General features: G+C 49.8%; 2 protein-coding genes across 2 annotated transcripts; one reads left to right on the top strand and one right to left on the bottom strand.

Moving 5' to 3' along the window:
• Positions 1-777: 777 nt before the first annotated feature.
• mfsd11 (major facilitator superfamily domain containing 11) lies at positions 778-15,415 on the top strand. The gene is made up of 14 exons (XM_038295269.1): positions 778-986; positions 2,972-3,097; positions 3,183-3,238; positions 6,553-6,660; positions 6,742-6,821; positions 6,899-6,995; positions 10,106-10,164; positions 10,240-10,399; positions 13,027-13,070; positions 13,146-13,211; positions 13,458-13,583; positions 13,663-13,837; positions 14,004-14,139; positions 14,215-15,415. Exons 2-14 carry the CDS (start codon positions 3,002-3,004, stop codon positions 14,374-14,376), a joined length of 1,365 nt encoding a protein of 454 aa, XP_038151197.1. The 5' UTR covers positions 778-986; positions 2,972-3,001; the 3' UTR covers positions 14,377-15,415.
• Positions 960-2,591, bottom strand: LOC119789990 (extensin-like). Its single transcript, XM_038295271.1, has one exon. The coding sequence runs from the start codon at positions 2,589-2,591 to the stop codon at positions 960-962; it is 1,632 nt and encodes a 543-aa protein (XP_038151199.1).
• Positions 15,416-17,979: the final 2,564 nt, after the last annotated feature.

Here is a 17,979-nt window from a genome sequence, read left to right on the forward strand (position 1 = left end):
AAACTAGTGTGATTGGATGAGTCGTAGAACCCAAACATTCATTGGTTAGCTAAAGGAAATCATCAGAAGCAAGCAGGTGTTCTTCAAACTGCTAACGTGAATTGTCTATGCCATGCTACAATGTGGGATTCAGAAAAAGATGTTGAAATGTCTGAAAGGTCGGACACAGGCGAGAGCGTATCTGGAGACGGAGACCAACCAGACCTCCCTCATCCTTGGTCCTATCTCAGAGGATTTAGAGAAATAGGGCAAAAATTGAGCTTTAATTCATAAAGTGGCATCTGGCTGTTTTCATTAAAGGTTACTTTATACTTTAAGTAGTTTTTGGAGCGCATACTTTTTTACTTTTACTAGAGTAAAGAGGTCAGGTTGATACTTTAACTTTTACCAGAGTGTTTTTAAACTGCAGGATCTAAACTTCTACTGAAGTAACAAACGTTTGAACTTTAGACATCGCTGAGGATAACCTGAGCCCCTTAACTATAAGCTTTATCGAAATGGAAAGTTTTAAGCCTAGTCTTAAGTCTTAAATTAGTCATTAACAGAGATTATTACTGAAAGTTCAGACAGTAAAACTGATGAATAATCAGTGATTTTCACTCTCAGTCATCCAGGTCAGGATGAAACATGTAGTTAGAACTGAAGTCTGGATGAGAAGAGAAACATCTAGAAAGCTTCACCTCCTGCTGCTTAAACTGAAGCTTTCCAGCTCCTAACCAGCTGGTGGCGCTAATGCGCATCTGCAGGGTTTACAACCATCCAATAAAGTGAAGAAGAAGAAGAGGAGGAGGAAGAGGAGCAGTGGGAGGAAGGCTGAGGAAAGCTGTTTGCTCATCAGCTGATCCGTCACATGACTTCCAGTCTGTTGAGTTTCCTTCTCCTCACCGACCTGAAAGGTTCGGTTCTCCCCCGGGAAGGCATGAAGCTGCAGACCGAGTGACCAAGACACGCTGCCGGGTTCAACCAGCGAGCTGAGCCTGGTTCTGGTAGGTCTGAGCCGGGTTCTGGTGGGTCTGAGTCGGGGTTCTGGTGGGTCTGAGCCCGGGTTCTGGTGGGTCTGTGTCGGGGTTCTGGTAGGTCAGAGCCTGGGTTCTGGTATATGTGAGCTCGGATTCTGGTGGGTCTGAGCCCGGGTTCTGGTGGATCTGAGCCCGGGTTCTGGTGGATCTGAGCCTGGGTTCTGGTGGATCTGAGCCCGGGTTCTGGTGGGTCAGAGCCTGGGTTCTGGTGGATCTGAGCCTGGGTTCTGGTGGATCTGAGCCCGGGTTCTGGTGGGTCAGAGCCTGGGTTCTGGTGGGTCTGAGCCCAGGTTCTGGTGGATCTGAGCCCGGGCTCTGGTGGGTCTGAGCCCGGGTTCTGGTGGGTCTGTGCCGGGGTTCTGGTGGATCTGAGCCGGGGTTCTGGTGGGTCTGTGTCGGGTTCTGGTGGTTCTGAGCCGGGGTTCTGGTGGGTCTGAGCCCGGGTTCTGGTGGGTCTGAGCCGGGTTCTGGTGGTTCTGAGCCGGGGTTCTGGTGGGTCTGTGTCGGGTTCTGGTAGATCTGAGCCCGGGCTCTGGTGGGTCTGAGCCGGGTTCTGGTGGTTCTGAGCCGGGGTTCTGGTGGGTCTGAGCCCAGGGTTCTGGTGGGTCTGTGCCGGGGTTCTGATAGATCTGAGCCCGGGCTCTGGTGGGTCTGAGCCGGGTTCTGGTGGTTCTGAGCCGGGGTTCTGGTGGGTCTGTGTCGGGTTCTGGTAGATCTGAGCCCGGGCTCTGGTGGGTCTGAGCCCGGGTTCTGGTGGGTCTGTGCCGGGGTTCTGGTGGGTCTGTGCCGGGGTTCTGATAGATCTGAGCCCGGGCTCTGGTGGGTCTGAGCCGGGTTCTGGTGGTTCTGAGCCGGGGTTCTGGTGGGTCTGTGTCGGGTTCTGGTAGATCTGAGCCCGGGCTCTGGTGGGTCTGAGCCGGGTTCTGGTGGTTCTGAGCCGGGGTTCTGGTGGGTCTGTGCCGGGGTTCTGATAGATCTGAGCCCGGGCTCTGGTGGGTCTGAGCCGGGTTCTGGTGGTTCTGAGCCGGGGTTCTGGTGGGTCTGTGTCGGGTTCTGGTAGATCTGAGCCCGGGCTCTGGTGGGTCTGAGCCCGGGTTCTGGTGGGTCTGAGCCGGGGTTCTGGTGGGTCTGTGCCGGGGTTCTGATAGATCTGAGCCCGGGCTCTGGTGGGTCTGAGCCGGGTTCTGGTGGTTCTGAGCCGGGGTTCTGGTGGGTCTGTGTCGGGTTCTGGTAGATCTGAGCCCGGGCTCTGGTGGGTCTGAGCCCGGGTTCTGGTGGGTCTGTGCCGGGGTTCTGGTGGGTCTGAGCCGGGGTTCTGGTGGGTCTGAGCCGGGGTTCTGGTGGGTCTGAGCAGGGGTTCTGGTGGGTCTGAGCCCGGGTTCTGAGCCCGGGTTCTGGTGGGTCTGAGCCGGGTTCTGGTGGGTCTGAGCCCGGGTTCTGGTGGGTCTGAGCCCGGGTTCTGGTGGGTCTGAGCCCGGGTTCTGGTAGGTCTGAGCCGGGGTTCTGGTAGGTCTGAGCCGGGGTTCTGGTAGGTCTGAGCCGGGTTCTGGTGGGTCTAATCAGCACCAACATGGCGGCCAATGGGTTGTCTTTTTTCTGCCATCCAGGTAATAAATAGAGGTCCGTGGTTTGGGAGGAGGAGCAGGAGGAACAGGAAGTGGGAGAGAGCTTTGGGTTCTCCAGCCTCCATCTTGGCTCCCTCTAGATGATTAAACAGTAGAGCTTCTCCAGGGCTAGCTTAGCCTTAGCTGGTGGTAGCATGTAGCTGCTATGATTGTAGCAGAGCCAAGTTAATCTTCTGGCTTCAGGTGTTGCAGTTTTAGTTGTAGATGTTATAAATAAATGAATAAACTTCAGTAAACATGAGGAGATAGCCAGTGTTTGATTGTGTTCCAGTATTTGTGCTTCTCCATGTGAAGAAAGCTTCTGTGAACTTCTTGTCTTCTCCACAGACGTCTCCTAACTGGAAGAGATCTTTCAAAATGGGTCCAGAAGGAAAGAAGCTCCTGAACATCATCATCCTGGGCTTTGGCTTCATGTTCATGTTTACTGCTTTTCAGACATGTGGAAACATAGAGGTGGGTTAGTTTCCATGTGCTGGTCCTGGACCAGCAGAGTGAGCTCCTCCCCCTTACTTGCTGTTTCTTCTTCTTGTGTTTTTAGCAAACGGTGATCAAGAGCTTCAACAGCACCGAGTTTCATGGGAGCGGCTATACCAGGTAAGCTGTTGGTAGGGAGGCTCATGGAGGGACCATGGTGTCTGTGAGGAACCAGCACCATGGACAGTGCTCCAACTCCAACCACCTATCATCCATCAATCATCCATCCATCCATCCTTCCATCAATCATCCATCCATCCAGATATCATCTATCCATCAATCCTTCCATCAATCATCCATCCATCCATCCATCCATCAATCCTTCCATCAATCCTTCCATCCATCCATCCATCATCTATCCATCCATCCATCCATCATCCATCCATCAATCCTTCCATCAATCCTTCCATCCATCCATCCATCATCTATCCATCCATCCATCCATCATCCATCCATCAATCCTTCCATCAATCCTTCCATCCATCCATCCATCATCCATCCATCATCCATCCTTCCATCAATCATCCATCCATCCAGCTATCATCCATCCATCAATCATCCATCCATCCATCCATCCATCAATCCTTCCATCAATCATCCATCCATCCATCAATCATCCATCCATCCATCCAGCTATCATCTATCCATCCATCCATCATCCATCCATCCATCATCCATCCTTCCATCAATCATCCATCCATCCATCAATCATCCATCCATCCATCATCCATCCATCCATCCATCAATCCTTCCATCAATCATCCATCCATCATCTATCCATCTATCCAGCTATCATCTATCCATCCATCCATCATCCATCCATCCATCCAGCTATCATCTATCCATCCATCCATCCATCTATCCAGCTATCATCCATCCATCCATCCATCATCCATCCATCCATCCAGCTATCATCTATCCATCCATCCATCCATCTATCCAGCTATCATCTATCCATCCATCCATCATCCATCCATCTATCCAGCTATCATCCATCCATCATCCATCCATCCATCCATCCAGCTATCATCTATCCATCCATCCATCATCCATCCATCCATCCATCCAGCTATCATCTATCTATCCATCCATCCATCCATCCATCCATCCAGCTATCATCTATCCATGCATCCATAATCCATCTATCATCCATCCATCTATCATCCATCTATCATCCATCCATCCATTCATCTATCATCCATCCATCCAGCTATCATCCATCCATCCATCATCCATCCATCCATCCAGCTATCATCCATCCATCCATCCATCCATCCATCCATCATCCATCCATCCATCCATCCATCCATCCATCCAGCTATCATCTATCCATGCATCCATAATCCATCTATCATCCATCATCCATCTTTCATCCATCATCCATCCATCCATCAATCATCCATCCATCTATCATCCATCCATCCATCCATTCATCTATCATCCATCCATCCATCCATTCATCTATCATCCATCCATCTATCATCCATCCATCATCCATCCATCCATCCATCAATCATCCATCTATCATCCATCATCCATCTTTCATCCATCAATCATCCATCCATCTATCATCCATCCATCCATTCATCTATCATCCATCCATCCATTCATCTATCATCCATCCATCCATCATCCATCCATCCATCCATCCAGCTATCATCTATCAATCCATCCATCATCCATCCAGCTATCATCTATCAATCCATCCATCCATCAATCATCCATCTATCATCTATCCATCCATAATCCATCTATCATCCATCCATCTATCATCCATCATCCATCTTTCATCCATCTTTCATCAATCATCCATCCATTCATCTATCATCCATCCATCAATCATCCATCCATCCATTCATCTATCATCCATCCATCCATCCATCATCCATCCAGCTATCATCCATCCATCCATCCATCCATCCATCCAGCTATCATCTATCAATCCATCCATCCATCTATCATCTATCAATCCATCCATCATCCATCCATCCAGCTATCATCCATCCATCCATCCATCAATCCATCTATCATCTATCCATCAATCCATCTATCCATCCATCTATCATCCATCCATCAATCCATCATCCATCCATCTATCATCCATCCATCCATTCATCTATCATCCATCCATCTATCATCCATCCATCCATCCATCCATCCATCATCCATCCATCCAGCTATCATCCATCCATCCATCATCCATCCATCCATCCATCATCCATCCATCCATCCAGCTATCATCTATCCATGGATCCATAATCCATCTATCATCCATCCATCTATCATCCATCATCAATCTTACATCCATCATCCATCCATCCATCAATCATCCATCCATCTATCATCCATCCATCCATCCATCCATTCATCTATCATCCATCCATCCATTCATCTATCATCCATCCATCTATCATCCATCCATCATCCATCCATCCATCCAGCTATCATCCATCCATCAATCCATCATCCATCCATCTATCATCCATCCATATATCCATCCATCCATCAATCCATCATCCATCCATCTATCATCAATCCATCAATCCATCATCCATCCATCCATCCATCTATCATCCATCTATCATCCATCCATCATCCATCCATCTATCATCCATCCATCTATCCATCCATCCATCATCCATCCATCTATCATCCATCCATCAATCCATCATCCATCCATCTATCATCCATCCATCTATCCATCCATCTATCATCCATCCATCTATCCATCCATCTATCATCCATCCATCTATCCATCCATCTATCATCCATCCATCTATCATCCATCCATCTATCATCCATCCATCTATCCATCCATCCATCAATCCATCATCCATCCATCTATCATCCATCCATCTATCATCCATCCATCCATCAATCCATCATCCATCCATCTATCATCCATCCATCTATCCATCTATCCATCCATCCATCAATCCATCATCCATCCATTTCTACACCTCTGTAATCAGAAGCAGAGGATAAAAGAAAAATGGAGGATATTATGGTAAACGTTGATAGAAGCAGACATGCTAGCAGTTAGCCTGGTAGATGGAGAAGCTTATGACCTTCATGGAGCCAAGATCTAACATTCCTCTGAGAGCAACAGGTTTAAAGCTCTGCTACCAGAAGAAAGGTGGAGTCCACTTCATCCGCTTCCTGTTTAGCATTAGGATCCCATGCAGGTTGTGCTTCATCGTAGATGCTCCTTTCTGGTTTTGGATGTAGAAGTTGGAGCTGAAGCATTCTGATGATGATGGTAAAGGATGAAGAACCTCCTGATGGTTTAGATTGTTTAGAGAAAACTGCAGATGTTTGCACAGTGGGCGTGACTGTATCCACCTGACCGAGGTCTCCTGGCATCTGATCATTCATCTGAAGGTCAACCAGATAAGGTTCAGGATGTTTCTGACCAGCTTCCTCTCCCCTGACAGCATGGCCATCATTTATGGAGTCTTCTCTGCATCCAACCTGGTGGCCCCCTCTGTGGTGACGGTCATTGGGCCCCAGGTCTCCATGTTCCTCAGCGGCCTGTTGTACAGGTTGGTCTCCTCACAGTGACACAGCTGAAGCTTCCTGGGTAGCAGCAGAGCGCTAACAAGTCTCTGTATCATCCTTCACAGCGGCTACATCGCCATGTTCATCCACCCATTCACCTGGAGCTTCTACACGGCGTCTGTGTTGGTGGGAATCGCTGCTGCAGGTAGAGCGAGGCGCCAATCGACCCAGAAGCTCCTCTGCCTCTTGGTTGTGGTGTTAATGTTTTGCTCTGGTCTCCAGTTCTGTGGACGGCGCAGGGAAACGTTCTGACCATAAACTCCACCGACAGAACCATCGGCAGGAACAGCGGCATATTCTGGTCGCTGCTGCAGTTCAGGTAAAGCTGACAGTAGAACTTAGGCCAAGTTCATAGTTACTAGGCCATGAACAGGTCCTACCTCAACATGAGGAGGAACCCATGAGGCGATGAACAGGTCCTACCTCAACATGAGGAGGAACCCATGAGGCGATGAACAGGTCCTACCTCAAAATGAAGAGGAACCCATGAGGCGATGAACAGGTCCTACCTCAACATGAGGAGGAACCCATGAGGCGATGAACAGGTTCTACCTCAACATGAGGAGGAACCCATGAGGCGATGAACAGGTCCTACCTCAACATGAGGAGGAACCCATGAGGCGATGAACAGGTCCTACTTCAACATGAGGAGGAACCCATGAGGCGATGAACAGGTCCTACCTCAACATGAGGAGGAACCCATGAGGCGATGAACAGGTCCTACCTCAACATGAGGAGGAACCCATGATGAGGAAGAACCCATGAGATGATGAACAGGTTCTACCTCAACATGAGGAAGAACCCAGGATGAGGAAGAACCCATGAGATAATGAACAGGTTCTACCTCAACATGAGGAGGAACCCATGAGGCGATGAACAGGTCCTACCTCAACATGAGGAGGAACCCATGAGGCGATGAACAGGTCCTACCTCAACATGAGGAGGAACCCATGAGGCGATGAACAGGTCCTACCTCAACATGAGGAGGAACCCATGAGGCGATGAACAGGTCTTACCTCAACATGAGGAGGAACCCATGATGAGGAAGAACCCATGAGACGATGAACAGGTTCTAGCTCAACATGAAGAGGAACCCATGGCGAGGAATAACCCATGAGACGATGAACAGGTTCTACCTCAACATGAGGAGGAACCCATGAGGCGATGAACAGGTCCTACCTCAACATGAGGAGGAACCCATGAGGCGATGAACAGGTCCTACCTCAACATGAGGAGGAACCCATGAGGCGATGAACAGGTCTTACCTCAACATGAGGAGGAACCCATGATGAGGAAGAACCCATGAGACGATGAACAGGTTCTACCTCAACATGATGAGGAACCCATGATGAGGAAGAACCCATGAGACGATGAACAGGTTCTACCTCAACATGAGGAGGAACCCATGAGGCGATGAACAGGTCCTACCTCAACATGAGGAGGAACCCATGAGGCGATGAACAGGTCTTACCTCAACATGAGGAGGAACCCATGATGAGGAAGAACCCATGAGACGATGAACAGGTTCTACCTCAACATGAGGAGGAACCCATGAGATGATGAACAGGTCCTACCTCAACATGAGGAGGAACCCATGAGGCGATGAACAGGTCCTACCTCAACATGAGGAGGAACCCATGAGACAATGAACATGTCCTACCTCAACATGAGGAGGAACCCATGAGACGATGAACATGTCCTACCTCAACATGAGGAGGAACCCATGAGGCGATGAACAGGTCCTACCTCAACATGAGGAGGAACCCATGAGACAATTAACATGTCCTACCTCAACATGAGGGGGAACCCATGAGGCGATGAACAGGTCCTACCTCCACATGAGGAGGAACCCATGAGACGAGGAACAGGTCCTACCTCAACACGAGGAGGAACCCATGAGGCGATGAAAAGGTCCTACCTCAACATGAGGAGGAACGCATGAGACGAGGAACAGGTCCTACCTCAACATGAGGAGGAACCCATGAGACGAGGAACAGGTCCTACCTCAACATGAGGAGGAACCCATGAGACGAGGAACAGGTCCTACCTCAACATGAGGAAGAACCCATGAGGCCATGAACAGGTCCTACCTCAACATGAGGAGGAACCCATGAGGCCATGAACAGGTCCTACCTCAACATGAGGAGGAACCCATGAGACGAGGAACAGGTCCTACCTCAACATGAGGAAGAACCCATGAGGCCATGAACAGGTCCTACCTCAACATGAGGAGGAACCCATGAGGCCATGAACAGGTCCTACCTCAACATGAGGAGGAACCCATGAGACGAGGAACAGGTCCTACCTCAACATGAGGAAGAACCCATGAGGCCATGAACAGGTCCTACCTCAACATGAGGAGGAACGCATGAGACGAGGAACAGGTCCTACCTCAACATGAGGAGGAACCCATGAGACGAGGAACAGGTCCTACCTCAACATGAGGAGGAACCCATGAGATGAGGAACAGGTCCTACCTCAACATGAGGAAGAACCCATGAGGCCATGAACAGGTCCTACCTCAACATGAGGAGGAACCCATGAGACGAGGAACAGGTCCTACCTCAACATGAGGAAGAACCCATGAGGCCATGAACAGGTCCTACCTGATAGAACAAGGATTCTAGACTTCATCTCCACCTGCTGACAGGTGATTTCTCCTAAATAGATACATTGATCCACCATCATTCAAGAAAAACACCTGTAATGTTATCATGGTCACAACAAACTATGAGAAGCTGTTTTTATATGTATTTGTTTGCCTGAATATGTTTCAAACTTGATAAATAAACATTTAATCAAGCTGATGAAGGTTAAAATGTGTAAATATTTCTAGGTATATAAAACTTAATTCCTGGTGGGATAATTTAGTTTTTACTTTTTGCTACAAAAATGTAATTTAGAAAATATGTTATTACAGTTCTGACTAGGTCAATTTGATATTAAAGGATCTTATTTTACTGATCTACAAATGGAACAACAGAGAGGAGAGTGCTTTTAATAAATGTAAAAACGGCTTGCCATAGCCCACTTCATATAAACCTTCGCCTTAACTTGAGCAACAATCTTCTCCTCCACCATCTTCCGCTCCTGTACAGCTGTAGCGCTGTTTCTGTCTTTTAAACACATTCTTCAATCGTTTTAATTTCTTTATTAAATCTGTGGTTCTAGTAGGGTGAAATAGGCACTTCCTGTTGTCACGGTGACTCGTCGATTCGGGGGTCCAATGATAATGGCTTTTCATCCTTGTTGCTCACGTGCTAAACTCTGAGTTAGAGTTAATTAAATTAATTCACAGCAGCTTTTATGAAACTGAAGAGTTTCCAACTTTAGGCTAGATTTTTTAAAAGTTGCTTGATGAAGCAGACCTCAGGTTTTCGTCCATATTTACGTTGTTTGCTGGTTTAATGAGCTTCTTTCTCTCTACAGTTTGTTCTTCGGGAACCTCTACATCTACCTCGCCTGGCAAGGACACGAGCGCATCTCTGGTAGGAAACCAGCTCTCATGCTGCTCTGACTCAGCCTTCAGCTCATCACAACCATCTGACTCACCTCTCTCTCAGACATGGACCGCAGGACCGTCTTCATCTCGCTCACTGTCATTAGCTTAGTTGGCTGCTTCCTGTTTTTCCTGATCCGGAAGCCCGACCCGGAGGCCTCTTCACGTTCTGAGGTGACAGAGTCTCTGCTGCAGACAGACTCTGCAGACGGCTCCACAGACAGGTGAGCTTCTGATTGACCACAGGTCGTTTAGGTGTTCTCAGACCCAAAGCCCAGGCAGAGGGAGAGATAAATGGCTGAAGCTCTTCTGCCGAACTCCCAGAATCTGGGTTTGCTCCTCTCTGCCCAGCAGAGCAGCAACGTTATGGAGTTAATGAAAACGGTTCCCCGCCCACCAACGCCTCCTCCATCCTTCATGGTCTTTACTGCAGAGCAGCTTAGCACTTCACAGAACCTGGAGCTTAGCTCGCTGGTGACCTGCAGATGCAGTTAGCTTTGGTTTTCACTAATGTCTAACGCTGGTTTGCAACTGAGCTGAGCCAGAAAGGAGCAGAGAGTGGAATCTGAGAAAGACACGTTGCTTCTAAATGGTCAGAATCAGAACATTATCCCTACAAACAGGCATGGTGGTGGCTGTATGATGCCAGCAGCTTCTGTGTCTACAGTCTACCTTAACAGTCTGCATTAACAGTTTACAATAAGTCTGCATTAACAGCCTGCTTTATGTCTACATTGTCAAAGGGATCAATGCTTGACAGTGTCCTGGTTCACTCGGGTCGTCCTGAGTTTTCTAGTTGTGGTGGGTTTCCTGCTCTAGCTCCAGCATAGGTCCAGTCTAGCTCCAGGTCCAGTCTAGCTCCAGGTCCAGTCAAGCTCCAGGTCCAGTCTAGCACCAGGTCCAGGTCCAGCCTGGGTCCAGTCTAGCACCAGATCCAGTCTAGCTCCAGGTCCGGTCTAGCTCCAGGTCCGGTCTAGCTCCAGGTCCGGTCTAGCTCCAGGTCCGGTCAAGTTCCATTTCCGGTCAAGTTCCAGGTCCAGTCTAGCACCAGGTCCAGTCTAGCTCCAGGTCCAGTCTAGCTCCAGGTCCAGTCTAGCTCCAGGTCCAGTCTAGCTCCAGGTCCGGTCTAGCTCCAGGTCCAGTCTAGCTCCAGGTCCGGTCTAGCACCAGGTCCAGTCTAGCTCCAGGTCCAGTCTAGCTCCAGGTCCAGTCTAGCTCCAGGTCCGGTCTAGCACCAGGTCCAGTCTAGCTCCAGGTCCAGTCTAGCTCCAGGTCCAGTCTAGCTCCACGTCCAGTCTAGCTCCAGGTCCGGTCTAGCACCAGGTCCAGTCTAGCTCCAGGTCCAGTCTAGCTCCAGGTCCAGTCTAGCTCCACGTCCAGTCTAGCTCCACGTGCGGTCTAGCTCCAGGTCCGGTCTAGCTCCAGGTCCAGTCTAGCTCCAGGTCCGGTCTAGCACCAGGTCCGGTCTAGCACCAGGTCCGGTCTAGCTCCAGGTCCGGTCTAGCACCAGGTCCAGCACCAGGTCCAGTCTAGCTCCAGGTCAAGTCTAGCACCAGGTCCAGTCTAGCACCAGGTCCAGCACCAGGTCCAGTCTAGCTCCAGGTCCAGTCTAGCTCCAGATCCAGTTTAGCACCAGGTCCAGTCTAGCACCAGGTCCAGTCTAGCACCAGGTCCAGTCTAGCTCCAGGTCCAGTCTAGCTCCAGGTCCAGTCTAGCTCCAGGTCCAGTCTAGCACCAGGTCCATTCTAGCTCCAGGTCCAGTCTAGCTCCAGGTCCAGTCTAGCACCAGGTCCAGTCTAGCACCAGGTCCAGTCTAGCACCAGGTCCAGTCTAGCACCAGGTCCAGCCTAGCTCCAGGTCCAGTCTAGCACCAGGTCCAGTCTAGCACCAGGTCCAGCGTGGGTCCAGTCTAGCACCAGGTCCAGTCTAGCTCCAGGTCCAGTCTAGCACCAGGTCCAGCGTGGGTCCAGTCTAGCACCAGGTCCAGTCTAGCTCCAGGTCCAGTCTAGTTCACGGTCCAGTCTAGCACCAGGTCCAGTCTAGCTCCAGTTCCAGTCAGGCACCAGGTCCAGTCTAGCTCCAGGTCCAGTCTAGTTCACGGTCCAGTCTAGCACCAGGTCCAGTCTAGCTCCAGGTCCAGGTCCAGCCTGGGTCCAGTCTAGCACCAGGTCCAGTCTAGCTCCAGGTCCAGTCTAGCTCCAGGTCCAGTCTAGCAACAGGTCCAGTCAAGCTCCGGGTCCAGTCTAGCTGCAGGTCCAGTCTGGGTCCAGGTCCAGTCTAGCTCCAGGTCCAATCTAGTTCACGGTCCAGTCTAGCACCAGGTCCAGTCTAGCTCCAGGTCCAGTCTAGCTCCAGGTCCAGGTCCAGCCTGGGTCCAGTCTAGCACCAGGTCCAGCACCAGGTCCAGTCTAGCTCCAGGTCCAGTTTAGCACCAGGTCCAGTCTAGCTCCAGGTCCAGTCTGGGTCCAGTCTAGTTCACGGTCCAGTCCCGCCATAATGTGTAGCTGAGGTGGAGGCCCGGGCTGCTACACGCCGTGACCGCCTCAGCTGTCATTATAGGATCCAGGTCAGAACCTACATGTGGAACAAGACAAGTTCCCAAGTTATACAGACCAACCAAAACCTGACTGAGCCTAGCTGTTCTCTGTCGGTGGGTTTGTTCCTCCTGAGGAGGATTCTGGTGATGGGGGAAGATGTGTCCCTCTGTTGGGGAAAGGACAGAACACGGATTGTCCCATCGTCAGACATTTGTCTCAGACTGAGGGATGCGGCTTTAGAGCAAAACGTTTCCTGGAAAACATGAAGAATAAAATGTGGATGAAGGAAAACTGTGGTTCTTCTGTCTCTGCAGCTCCTGCCAGGCGGGTCTATGCTCCCAGGCTCTGGATGCTTTTGGTAGGATCACTGAAGCACCTCCCACTGCTCCCACTGCTCCCACTGCTGCTCCTTACCTTCTGCTTTCCTTTCCAGTTCAAGCCTGTAAAATATCTGTGACCAAAGAGATGCTGCTGCTGAGCGTCTCCATCGGATACACAGGTGGGTGAACCTGGAGGAACACCTCAGCATTATAAACCCGCCCCGTCTGTTCTGCTTGACATAACCAGTGCTGCCCCCTTCTGGCCGAGCTGGGGAGGGGCGTCAGCCTCAATCTGTATAAAAACATTTTCTGTAGATTTTTTTCTTCATGTTAAACTCAGCAGCTCCTTTGCTTCCTGCCTTTGATTGGTGGACAGACTGATTGATGTCCTGCCAGGTGGATGATAACCAGATGTTCTCTCCCAGGTCTGGAGCTGACCTTCTACAGCGGTGTGTATGGGACCTGTATCGGAGCCATGACTCGCTTTGGGTCCGATGCCAAGAGTCTGATCGGTCTCTCTGGAATCTGTATCGGCATTGGAGAGATCCTGGGTGAGCTGCCGTTGCTGCTGAAGCTCTGCAGAGAGGCGGTCTGCAGCGTCCCACTCTTTGCCACCTTGTTTCTGTCCAGGAGGGGGCGTCTTCGGGATGCTGAATAAAAACAAGCGCTTTGGGAGGAACCCCGTGGTGCTGCTGGGACTCATCACTCACTTTGTTGCCTTCTTCCTGATTTTCCTGAACATCGCCAGCGATGCTCCGCTGGCACCAGAAGGCGGGACGGATCTGAAGGCTTTCATCACACCCAGGTAGGAGGACACGGAGAACGCGCTTCTCTGCAGGTTCTGGTTCAGTCAGGTCTCTCCGGCTGCCTTAGAATGGAGAGACTGGACAGAACCAACAATTGGGTCGCTGTTACCCCCCTGCGGGTTTGGACCTGTTGGCCGTTCTGAACCCGTTCTTCTTGGTTTCCAGCGTCGGGGTGGCGCTGTTCTGCAGCTTCCTGCTGGGTCTGGGCGACAGCTGCTTCAACACGCAGCTCCTCAGCATCATCGGCTTCACCTTTCCAGACAACAGCGCCCCCGCCTTCGCCGTCTTCAAGTTCATCCAGGTGATGGGTCCGGGGACGGGTCACTCCGGGTAAAATGTGGTTCTGACTAACGGTCTCTGTTCCTCTTCCCTGCAGTCCATCATGGCCGCCGTGGCCTTCTTCTACAGTAACTTCCTGCTGCTCCACTGGCAGCTGCTCATCCTCGTCATTGTCGGCTTCCTGGGATCCGTCACGTTTTTCGTAGCCGAGTGGGTCACTGAGTCCAGGAGGAGGGATTCCGACTATGACAGCATCTGAAACGGGGCGACTAGATCTGCCGGACCAGAACCGATACCAGCCAGCGGCGGGAATCGAACAAAAGGGACAATCGCTGCGGCCGGTTCCAGCCGGTTTGCTCTCATGCTAACTTAGACACTTTGCTTGATGGGTGGAGGGAAAATATGTTTGATTAAAAAATGATTTCATGTGATGGTGGACCTGCTGCAGACAGAAGGTCTGAGTGGGCCCAGTCCAGACCAGTTCAGTCCAGTTCAGGTCAGCCCAGTTCAACCCAGTTTAACCCAGTTCAGCTTAGTTCAGCCCAGTTCAGTCGAGTTCAGCCCAGTTAAGTCCAATTCAGCCCCGTTCAGTTCAGCCCAGTTCAACCCAGTTTAAACCAATTCAGTCCAGTTTGATCCCTCTCCTAAGTTAAGCCCTTGATAAAAGGATCTTTCCTCTGCTCACACCAGAACCAGTTTTATGGCACCAGAACCGGTTTTATGGCACCAGAACCATTTTTATGGTACCAGAACCAGTTTTATGGTACCAGAACCGGTGAAATCGGTGGTCCAGCATGAAGACTGGATCCAGTTGATCCATCTTGACATGAAAACATCAAATGAAATCAGGAACTGGACCAAAGCAGGACTGATTCCCTGAGTCTGCAGGAACCAGATTAAAGGAACCTTCCATTCCACTTGGTCCAATTGGCAAAAAGTTCAGAACCTTCTAGACGGACTGGAGGCTACAGGAGTACCCAGGAACCGTGACCCATTTCCTCATCAAACCTGATAACTGGTTCTGGACTGGGCCCAGATGGAAGCAGCGTGGTACCGGTCCGAGAAACACAGATCCATTTCCGGCTGGGAGGAACCAGCCGATTCTGTGACCCAGTTAGACCAGAACAGGTTATCCATCATCAGTCTGATGGTTTGCTGTGGTTCTTGGGACTGGTTCTGTCCGGTTTATTTTGGTCGATAAGGGAAATAAGTGATGATGACGATTTTATACTTAAAATGTGTTGATGAAGAAAGGAGCGCTTGTTTTTATGACCAATAAAATTAGGTTCTGAAAGCGGGCCGCCTGTTTGTCTGCTTGTAAAAAGGTTACAGAGCCTAGACCCCCCCCCCCCCCCCCCCCCCCCCCAGCACCCAGGGTGGGGCAGAGGCCCGGCTGGGGCTCCGTCACCTCCGGGTTTGGTTCTGTTGGTCTATGGGACAAAACCCAACAGAATCTGCGTAGAACCAAGCAGATATTTGAATGTTCGTAACAGTAACCCCTCCAGTTCTGGGATCCATTTTGATACAAATATCAGTCCTCAGAACCTCATTAGAATCAAAACCTCATTAAAATCAGAACCTCATTAGAATAAGAACCTCATTAAAATCAGAACCTCAGTGGATCAGAACCTCAGAGCATCAGAACCTCAGAGCATCAGAACCTCAGAGGATCAGAACCTCAGAGGATCAGAACCTCAGAGCATCAGAACCTCAGTGGATCAGAACCTCAGAGCATCAGAACCTCAGAGCATCAGAACCTCAGAGGATCAGAACCTCAGAGCATCAGAACCTCAGTGGATCAGAACCTCAGTGGATCAGAACCTCAGAGCATCAGAACCTCAGTGGATCAGAACCTCAGAGCATCAGAACCTCAGAGGATCAGAACCTCAGAGCATCAGAACCTCAGTGGATCAGAACCTCAGAGCATCAGAACCTCAGTGGATCAGAACCTCAGAGCATCAGAACCTCAGTGGATCAGAACCTCAGAGGATCAGAACCTCAGTGGATCAGAACCTCAGAGCATCAGAACCTCAGAGGATCAGAACCTCAGTGGATCAGAACCTCAGAGCATCAGAACCTCAGTGGATCAGAACCTCAGTGGATCAGAACCTCAGAGGATCAGAACCTCAGAGCATCAGAACCTCAGTGGATCAGAACCTCAGAGCATCAGAACCTCAGAGCATCAGAACCTCAGTGGATCAGAACCTCAGAGCATCAGAACCTCAGAGGATCAGAACCTCAGTGGATCAGAACCTCAGTGGATCAGAACCTCAGAGCATCAGAACCTCAGTGGATCAGAACCTCAGAGCATCAGAACCTCAGAGGATCAGAACCTCAGTGGATCAGAACCTCAGAGCATCAGAACCTCAGAGGATCAGAACCTCAGAGCATCAGAACCTCAGTGGATCAGAACCTCAGAGCATCAGAACCTCAGAGGATCAGAACCTCAGAGCATCAGAACCTCAGAGGATCAGAACCTCAGAGCATCAGAACCGGCATCAGGAGGATTTCATTCAGTCAGCGCTTTGAACAGAACCATCGATCAGAGAAACTATTAGCAGAACTAAAAACCTCTCAGACTGGATCCAGGTCCAAAGACAAAGATTCTGCTGGGAAACCCTCTGATCTCTGGACCCTTTAATAGCGACTGCTCTGAGGGAGCGAGACGCCGGGTCGGACCGGTCCGGGTCAGGTCAGTCAGGGTCTGACTGAATCCTGAATTGAAGCCCACTGGCGGCATATGGTCTGACTAGATGAGCATCAGAGTTCTGCTTCTTCTGCAGGTGATGAAGCTGTGACTGCCTCATGGAGGTCAGAGGTCAAAGCGCAACGAGCCTGATTCTGATCAGAGGAGACGTTGCTGCCTCTAGTGGAGATGAGACCAGCGTGTAGTTTAACCCTAGAAGGTGCCCAGCAGTCATCCAATAATAATACTAGAATTGATTATTAGTTTTATTCCTGTTTTATTATCCATCATATTTTCAGCTGATCCACTTTGTTCAAACGTGAAAAATAAAACCTGTTAGAGCAGAACCACAGAAACCTGACAGATTTCTTCTGTTTGCTTCCGACCCATTTGCTGGCCCAGTTCTAGCCGGTTGGAGATGAACCAGTTTCATTCCAGTGTTTACTGCAGAACCGGAACCATCATCATCATTATTGCTTTATTTTTGTCCTGGACTGTGAAACATGTCAGAAACCTCTAAAACATTCATCTGACAAAACCTGAAAATCTGGGATCTTCTGACCCAAACAGACGGGTTCTCTCAAGGGCCGGCTCTGTTAGAGCGATCCGGTTCTGATTGTGGTTCCAGTTCTGTTTCAAATCAACAACAAATGCAGCTTTGCCGTTACTTGTTGCTTAGCAACCGCAAACGCTCTAGGTTGTCAACGTGGGCTTGTTCCGCCTGAAGAGTCTACTTCCTGTTTACTTTGCAAAATAAAAGTACGGCAGCAATAAGGAGTCTGAAATCTATTACAAGAAGTGAAGCTGTTAGAATCTATAAAGGGTTGAGGGTTAACCATCATTCATCATTCATTCATCCATCCATCCATCATCCATCCATCATCCATTCATCCATTCATCCATCATCCATTCATCATCTATCCATCATCCATTCATCCATCCATCATCCATCCATCATCCATCCATCATCCATCCATCCATCATCCATCCATCATCCATTCATCCATCCATCCATCATCCATCCATCCATCATTCATCCATCCATCCATCCATCATCCATTCATCCATCATTCATCATCCATTCATCATCCATCCATCATCCATCATCATCCATCATCCATCATCCATCCATCCATCATCCATCCATCCATCTATCCATCCATCATTCATCCATCC

The sequence above is a fragment of the Cyprinodon tularosa genome, unplaced genomic scaffold, assembly GCF_016077235.1.
Source record: "Cyprinodon tularosa strain WSP-4 unplaced genomic scaffold, ASM1607723v1 ctg352, whole genome shotgun sequence".
In the NCBI taxonomy this organism is placed as follows: domain Eukaryota; kingdom Metazoa; phylum Chordata; class Actinopteri; order Cyprinodontiformes; family Cyprinodontidae; genus Cyprinodon; species Cyprinodon tularosa.